Source organism: Mesitornis unicolor, unplaced genomic scaffold (assembly GCF_000695765.1).
Source record: "Mesitornis unicolor isolate BGI_N332 unplaced genomic scaffold, ASM69576v1 Scaffold54613, whole genome shotgun sequence".
Lineage (NCBI taxonomy): Eukaryota > Metazoa > Chordata > Aves > Mesitornithiformes > Mesitornithidae > Mesitornis > Mesitornis unicolor.
In genome coordinates, this window is record NW_010177746.1 from 1 (window position 1) to 8860 (window position 8860).

Consider the following 8860-nt stretch of genomic DNA (forward strand, 5'->3'; position numbering starts at 1 on the left):
GGCCCCGGGATGCCGTGCACCTGCGGAGCGCTCCCGCCGCGGTGGCTCCTACTGGGCCCGGCTCTGCTCTCCCCCTCCGGGCACGGCCCGGCACAGCAGCCGCCGCTGCCCCTCCCTGCTCCCGGGAAGTCATCCCGCACTTCGTCCCGCGGAGATGATGAGGATGAAGATGAGCCCCAGGAGCAGGGGCTGGCGCAGCAGCCTCGCTCCTCATTTATTCTAATTGCGCTGGTTGTGAAAGCTCTCCAGTTCTCAAGTGTTTATCTCCTAAATTATCTTTCCTTTGATTGCTTGTAATAAGTTTAACGCGTGTGGTTGGGTCTGTAACCTCCTCCACTATTCATAGTTTTAAAAAGCGACTCCGCTGACAGGCAAGTGTTGCTGGATCAGACTTTCTGTTGGCTGGAAAACAATTACTTGGAGAGTGAAATGTTTTGACTCTAATATTCTGCACAAATCTGACTTTCTTTAAAATAAAAGTTTGGCCACCTTCTATCAGTAGGGTGTTTTGGAGCAGGGAGAATTCAAAGCGGGAAACAGCTGGATTGACTTTCAACACAATATTTTCTTATCTGTTACTGTCTGAAACATGCAGATACTTGGCATTTACTTTTTTCCTGAACTTTTTTTAAACTTTTGACAATTGATGTGTAGTGAATCCACTTGAAGGTGAGCCTGTTTCATGGGAACCAAACCTCTTAGTTCTGTGACAAACTCCTAATTGTATCATTTCGCTTTATCAACATCCCACCTCCCAAAGCTGTACCTGTTTTCATCCTAAAGCATCCTAGCTGCATGTACTTACCTGGACCTTACCATGGGGTACTGCAGTGTGTTTTTTAAAAGTCCGATGACAAAACCCTGTAATCTTAGCCTGTTTGGTTCTTATTTTTATCCTGTTTTCTCAGAGCCACCTGTATCACCGGAGCAGCGCTGGAATAAGCAATGCCCTGAGTATCAACTAAGGGGGTGATGCTTAGGGAGGGAAGTGAAATACCATTTCCTGTAACTGAGTTTGGGGTGAAGTGGTGATGCAAGTTTGGACTCACTCGTCGGTTGGTGCTCTGGTGAGCCAAAGTGGTGACAGCTTTGGTGCCGATGCCGTTGGTGGCACAGGGAAGGGAGAGCTGCCACCTTGCATGCACAGTTCTGGGGGATTTCACTTGTGTGAGTGTCCTGGAGTCCAGGTGGACAGGAGTCTTGGGAGGGGGAACAGCAATCCAGGCTGACTTTGGCCTTGCTGGTAGCAAACAGGTGTCGTCAGAAATGCCGGCAGTGCTAAGGCCATTAAATATCAACTGCTTTGTCCTTAAAGACTAGCAGTTAAGAAGGGAAGAAAGATAATTTGATGTACTAGTCAATACCATCTCGTTGAATATTTCGGTGTGGATACTGTATAGCTATATGGGTCAGAGAAAACCTTTATGTCAAATACAATGTTTTGAAGTCATGTGATTTTTCTTACCTTAACTTTGAAAAGCCTGTGAACTTGGGCGCCAAACTAATCGTTCTTCCCATGGAAACGTTCTGGGTTGTCTTCTGCAGGCAGAAGAGAGAATTTGAGAGGCTAGTGATCTCCTACAGTAAAGCTGAAGGTGCTTTCTCACCTTTATATACACATCTATATTAAAAGCAATGATCTTAGAAGTAGAATATTCTGCATATGTAGTTTTTTTTCCTATCAGCTTGTGGAGAAGCGACCAGCTTATATCCCTGAGTAGTATGAAGAGCTTCACTAGGATTCCTATAGGTATCCCTCATGCTTTCCGGGAAGTCTGATGCAATGCACAGCTTGACACCTGCAATTTAAGTACATTCAATAGGCCTTTGCAGCATCTTAATAAATAGCCTGGGGGAAGGTTCCAGGAAAGCTTTGTCCAGAAGAAAGCAGAGACTTCACTGTGTTGTGTGTCTCATTATTACTTTTGCTGTTACTTCACATTTTCATACTGCAATGATGCCTCGATGCTTTGGGCAAAAGTGCTTTAGTGACATGCTGAAAGTAATGCTGGTCTGGCAATTTGGACTGTAGGAGCAAGAACTGAAGCACCAGTGGGTACCCTGGGAAAGTCTCAATGCTCTCGGGCTTGTCATCCTTAATTAGATCCCCCAAATTAGGAGTGAAAGTTCCCTGTGTTCGCTGAGGGGCACTTGGAAAACATGGCTGCTTCTAGGGCTCTTTAGAGCATCTGTAATAGAATAAATACAGTAAATAGCTGAAGTAGCGTGAGTATTTCTTTCACTCCCATTCTCTTTAAATAACACCTGTTGCATGTTGCAGCAGAACAACTCCCTGCCCTGATGCTGTGGTAGACTTTTCAGGACAGAGTGGGGTGGCTGAAAACAGAAAGGGAGAAGAGTGAGGAGACAGATGCAGTGTTTCAGGATGTCCTCATGGATTGGTATGAGGAACCAGTACTTGCTGTAGACCTAAGTCCGAATAAACAGTGCACATCTGAAAGGGAGGATGAATGGCTCATCCATCACTGTAACCATGAAACAGCTGCCATATCTCCTTGCCATATACTTAAAAAAACAAACCCAAAACTTAAATGAGCTTGGGGAAAAAAAAAAAGGCTCTTGGACCTCCATTATTTAGTGGGCATGGTGTGTCTGGTGACTGGTTAGTGAGAACTAAACATTGTGTTAGACAATCTCTCAATGTGGTGACATGTCATTTTGGATGAAAGCTAAGCGACAGGTTTTACCGGCTGATGGTGGTTGCTGTTAAGTAATGTGAGCATGTGTTTTGAAATCTGCTTAACTTTTGAGTCATCCTTTATTATAAGGCTTCACGCATACAGGTACTTGTGCTTGATGTATCTGTCTAATGGCATCACTCTTGCCTATGGGATATAATTGGCTTTCAGAAGATAATTTCAGAGTCCACCCTGTTTTTTGTTTGAACAGCACGAACGTTTGAACAAAATGAATGTTAAGGCTTTTTTCTCTGGCAGAAATTTGCTGCCTCAGTGTTACTGGGATCACTCGCAACAGCAGTTTCACTGCGTGAGTTCAGAGTTTTGCCCCTGGTGTCTTCCTTCTGTTTAAGCACTCAGGCTTCAGGGTGGAATTTGCCAGTGCAAAACCTTTGCAGCTTGTTATTGTGTCTGGAGTAGGAACAAGTGGTGTGTGAGGGTAATTTTTTGCCCCTTTGCTGAGGGATAAGCTTTACACTCTAATTTTACTTACTCACTGCTTGCACATAAACAGGCTTCTGTGTTTTCTGTTGAGTGGCATCATGTGCAGGCTGTAGTGAAATGATTTTGTGGGCCAGATGTGGATTTACAGTCAACTTGAAATATCCCATTGCAAGTTAAGTTTCCTGAATGTGTTAAGTACTACTGAATTTGAGGGCAGGAGACTAAAGGTCAGAAACTTGTCCCTCTTTTCTCCTCATCTGTGTTCTTGATGTGGCTTTCAAGATTATTCAAAAGCACATGTTTGTAGACACTATTGTTATTAAATATGACTTTTTTTTTTTAGCTTCCTCATGTAACCTCTATCAAGTGGGTCACACTGACACTCACAATAATGAGTCACGTCAACAGTAAATGCAAACCATATGGGGTTTTTTTCTCTCTTCTCTTACACATGGCTTTTTGTTACTTTCTAAATTCTGACTTGAATTTAAACCCTGTTCAGCGCCTGAATATATCTTTGGAGTGGGGAACTGTGTATTTGGAGGTTTCTGTTGAGAAACTAGAGCTTGATGTCATTACTTGCACTGTACTAAAATATGTTCTTTGCCACAGATTTCCTGTGTAACCTCATACGAGTCACTCTGTCCTTTTAAATTATTTTTTTTCCATGTCTTGGTTCATCTGCCTGCAAGTGGGCATGTTTTGAAGCTTCTCTAAAGTGCTGCAGAGCAGACCCGTGAGCTGTGTTTAAGGGTCTCATTTTGGGTGGTGCTCTATTGGCGTGGAATAAAAGATGCTTATGTTTGGGAACTAGGTACGCCGAGCGTAGGAGGAAAAATGAACTTGGTAGTGAAGTGTTTTGCTCATACTAATGTAATAGGTTTGTGACAGAACAGGGGCCAAAGGATTTTTGCCTAATGGCCCAAATACTGTAACCAATAAATCAGGCTTCCCAAAACCTTTTCTTTTAACTGCAGTGCCTACAGCATGCAGTACTATATTAGTGCTTTGAGTCACTCTGGGTGAAGAACCTGTGGGGTTGGTCCAGCGTCAGTGACAGGGAGCAAGGGTTGTTTAGAGCTGTCCTCAGTTTAGGCTGGGAGCAAGCAAGTAATGAGATTTACTAGTCATCCTGCTTAAGTAGGGCAGTGTGCTCCTTGTGCTGGCAGTGGGCCATGAGATCCTCATGTTGCCCTCTTGTCCCCATCTCTGTGATCACTAGTTCTCAAAATGGTTATTGGGGGGTTAAGTTTTGGCCATGATGTTGGGTGAGGACACAGGACCAATGGTAGCTGTGTGCCCTGGTGATGGTAACTGGCCACATGTTCTGGTTTTTGCTGAACACCCATAGCTGTGTGTCTGCTCGTAGCCCAACAGAGCTGGGCAGTAAAATGATAAGCTAAGCTTAAACTTCATATTGGGGAGAAATGGGGGAACATAGTACTCGTACTGAAAAAAGCAGCATAGTTCAGTGCTTCCCCAGTCATATAATGTCTTCTCTCCTCTACCTGCCTCTTCCCAGTTTGGAGATAGGGACTGTCCAGCTAGGGCAGAGGGTGTCAGTAGCACCGAGAGCATCCCTTTGCTCCAGTTCACGGAGTGAGCTTGGCATCCCTCCCAGTTTCAGATCCATTGGGAATAGAAGCTTGGAAGGGGAACAAAGTATTCTGCCAAAGGTGGAGTCCGATCAGTGGGGCTGGAGGACGTGCTGGTTGAAGCCACTGGGAAGGGAGTTGAAGCATACATGTTTTCCTTACTATGCGCCAAGTCATTTGCCACAGCTCAGCTGATGGACAGTAACTGGGGCTGTAGTAATTTAATTGCTTTTGATCATGTGTTTATATCCTATTTAATTTTGAAGGCAATTGCTGGTGGTTTGACTTTTTCTTCTGGGAGATGATTCAAAGTTGTCCTGTAATATTAAGTTTGCAGTCTTGCAAGAGACAAGCACTTCTGACCGCTGCTGAACTGGATGGGCTGGTACTCAATACTGCCCTAAAGTTCCTGCCTTTGTTGATGTGGGTCTTTGAAGGTTTGAGGTTATGACAGTCACGTTACTGGCTCTGTCATTTCTCTAACTTTTTCTTTCTTTCTCCCCAGTGGCTTAACTCATGAGTCTCACAGGAAGGATGTTGAACAGGTCTACCTCCGCTGTTCTGAAGGGTCAATAGAGTGGATGTATCCCACAGGAGCACTCATAGTCAACCTACGACCCAATACTGCACCTGCCTCTTACAAACATTTGACTGTTTGCATAAAGCCCTTCAAGGACTCTGCAGGAGCAAATATTTATTTGGAAAAAACTGGAGAACTGAAACTCTTGGTCCGAGATGGAGATCGCAGCCCCAGTAAAGTCTATTGCTTCGGCTATGATCAGGGGGGCCTGTTTATTGAGGCCACTCCTCAGCAGGACATTAGCAGGAAGATTACAGGCTTCCAGTACGAACTGATGAACAAGAGGATAGCATCTGATTTGCACACAGTTTCTGGTGAGTTCTGGGATATTGGTCATATTTTCACGTACTGTATTGGATGCATAACAGATGGCAGAGTGAGTGAGTGGGAAAGTGATGGGGTCTGAATTTCATGTGCTTTTAAGGATGTTTGATAAACAGGCTATTGCAGAAGAATCGATTTTTTTCCAGTTTTTGTTGTTGCTGTTATTTTTTGAAAGCTGGTAGCATAGGCTGAATGCCAAATGATTTGCTGGGGGCTACATTGTGAAGGATTCTCCCCTTGCAGATGTGGGGTGAATCTCAGGAGCTGAGTTTACCCTACAGTGAACTCCAGCATGAACTGGGCTTCTGAGTCTTGCTGTAACAGTTTTCTAACTACTTTTTAACTCAGTTTTTAAGACCCTGCTGCATGTTTTGAATAATAAACATTTAAACAAGGAGGAACTCCTTTTCCATGAGGTTTTTTTCCCCTCTGTAACTACTGCTACTTGCTGACCTAATTATTGCCTTTTTCTTTTTTTTAAACAAGGAAAATGATGTGTTCTTTCCTCAGCTCTGCTTATTACACTCTCTTGAGCATTACTATGCCATGACAGAGCTCTTCAACACCATGACAATACTTCCACAGTGCCGGTGGTGTCTTCTCTCTCAGCCATTATGAAAAGCAAGTTTTGTAGGGAGGAATTTTATGCCAAGGAAAAACTTGTAGGAAGGGAGAGTGGATAAACTCGAAGATCTTACAGGCCTGTAAAGTCTGATACTAAATAGCAAGCTAAATACTGTTTCGGAACAATAGCTCTAGGTGTGACCTAATTGTGCTAATCAATTAGATAGTTTGAGAAGAAAAACTAGCATTTCTGGAGGATGACGGGGGAAAGGGGACATTCTCTTTAGATAGCTGGTATCTGATTCAGTGTCTCTGTTCAGAATTGCCTCTAGCTTTTATCCCTGAAACCAAGGAGGGGAGATTTCCAGAATAGCTTGAGGAACAGCAGGTCTAGGGTAGTCTGTCCCAGATGACTAGAGAGGTTTCAAGGCTTAGGTATTTTAAGTGGGGAGGCTGTGGTGGCAAACAGATTTCTTTTGAAATGGTAGGGCATGAAGAAGAGTCCTCACACCTCACAGCATGCTTGAGATTACTTGGCCCAGGGTAAAACCCAATGTAAAGTGAGCCTAAGATACCGTACGTAGGCTGGCTAAATTCTGCGGTAGTGATGCCATATGCTGTGCCTGAGATGCTACTTGATAAACGATGGTGTGGCTAATTAAACTGCAGCTGTATCTTCTAGGCATTGCACCCCTCATCCTTTTTTGGAATAAGTGGTTGCAGAACTTGAGTCCCATCCTCTCCCCTCCCTTGGCTCCCTTCCCAACAAGACTGTGTGTTTGCACATACTCGCCACCCTTCTAGCATTTAGATGTTGGCACACCAATTCAGATGTGGCTTTTTTTTGTTTGTTTGTACAGATCTTGGTTGGCCTGACATGAACAGTTCATAACTCAGCAAGACGGTAGTTGGCTGAGGGCTAATGCAGTAACCCAAATAACTGATAGATGGCGTGTTTGCCATTAAAACAAAAAAACTATAAACACAAATATTCAAATATTTATGTTGCCTTCTATACTCTTGCCGTGTATGCAACTTGTAGCTTAATATTGAGGGTTCTGCATTTTCTCCACTTCTCCACTTTACAAGTGCAGCTATCTGCTGCATAGCTGTTTTCTCTGTAAGATCATTTCTGCAGAGATGAATATGCTGTGCAGAATGCAAGCTATGTAGTAAAATTCCATGGCAGAAGACATTAAATACATTGTTTAATCAGTTATTTGGAGAATGTTCCCAGATTCAGTGCTTATTTCTTTGAGAGGCTATGAGATGGAGATACAGATAGGCTAGCAATAAGTCACTTAAACTTACCAAAAAAAGTCCTGTACATTTTTTTCCCCAAAAAACCCAAAAGTTGAAATTGCTTTTGCATATATGTAAAACAATATGTGAGAAATATTGCTCATCAGTGCTGGTTTTAGTTTGCACATAGGTATGGTTTCTGCCGAGCTTTGCTAAAATCCAGAGCACTGTCTGCTGGCATAGTTAATATCACAAGCCGGTACAAACTGCTGTGTTTTTAGAATTAAGTGCTCTTCATTCCACAGAAAATCTTGGAGGTTTTTAAAGCTGATGGGAGTTTTCTTCAGACACTTTCAGAAGTCAAACTGAGGACTGAATCCAATTGCAGCCTTCCTCTTTGATAGGCAGATTAGATCACTTTTTCAGTGCCTGCTGTATTCTCAGCTGTAACACACACTGGTTGAATTTCAGTGCTGTCTTATAACACGATGTGGTGGGCTATCTGCTTCATGCTCCAAGTGTCGTGTTTGGACAGGAGAAGCATTTTAATAGTTCATCAGCAGAGCTTTCAGGGCAAACTAGAGATCTCTATTGTACTTTAAATTATTTCTCTTGACTGTTCTTTTTTTTTTTTTTTGGATCCCCACACTCTAGGAAGGGGTGTTGGGGGGTGAAAACATGATGAAAATGTCATACATGACTCTTTCCACTACTCAGTCAGATGAGCACTTTTATTCTCCTATAAATATCTTTATGTCTGGGGAAACTGCCAAATAGCTGCCTTGTGAGGCTTCGGTAGAGCAATGCATTTGGGGCTCTTTGCAGTTCGTGGACCTCCTTTCTTCTGTAGCTGCTTCTAGTTTTTCTGTGAATCCTCCAAATAAATGCCCTTTACTGAACTGTTCATTTGAGGTGGAAGTTTACAACCAATTGACTGAACTCACTGGTGACTTCATTGGAGAGAAGGCTTGAGCCAGAGGCAAATGCTGAGCTTAAAGGAGCTCAAAACTGGATTTAAGGTTCTGCATTTCTCCAAGTATACTTCTATCCCTTCGTCACGAATGTGGCTCATGGTGTTTTTGTTGTTTCACACTGCAAAAACTAGCCCGCTTGTCTCTCAGTTGCAGTTTGACAGGGTTCAGCATTGCTGGCAGTACGTGTGAAGAGATGACAAAGACATGAGATGCTGTTGCAGATGGAGGCTGAGGTGTGCTGGCAGAGCTGGGCAGAGGAGGCTTGCACACTTCCTGGTCTCAGTCAGCACTGCAGCGCTTTGTCTGATAGCGAAGGACTGAAAATCACAAGTATTGCATTATTTTCTTACAACTTTGAAGTGGGGGAGACGACTATCATAAAAGATGCAGGTGCGGGGCTCAGTAATCCAGCAGTTTCCTTGTGCAATAACTAACAAC

At 43.4% G+C, this 8860-nt stretch overlaps 1 protein-coding gene across 1 annotated transcript; it reads left to right on the forward strand.

Annotated features, from left to right (window-relative positions):
• Positions 1-9: 9 nt before the first annotated feature.
• On the forward strand, positions 10-5951 carry LOC104535789 (meteorin-like protein). Its single transcript, XM_010182180.1, has 3 exons — positions 10-293; positions 5244-5694; positions 5886-5951. The coding sequence occupies exons 1-3, from the start codon at positions 10-12 to the stop codon at positions 5949-5951; spliced, it is 801 nt and encodes a 266-aa protein (XP_010180482.1).
• The last annotated feature ends 2909 nt before the right edge of the window (positions 5952-8860 follow it).

Excerpts from the sequence above, each read along its gene's own strand:
- LOC104535789 (XM_010182180.1), top strand. The coding sequence starts at position 10 with ATGCCGTGCACCTGCGGAGCGCTCCCGCCGCGGTGGCTCCTACTGGGC. Across the intron at positions 294-5,243 it reads TATCTTTCCTTTGATTGCTT|TGGCTTAACTCATGAGTCTC; the intron begins GTAATAAGTTTA and ends CTTTCTCCCCAG. Across the intron at positions 5,695-5,885 it reads GATGCATAACAGATGGCAGA|ATGTGGGGTGAATCTCAGGA; the intron begins GTGAGTGAGTGG and ends CTCCCCTTGCAG.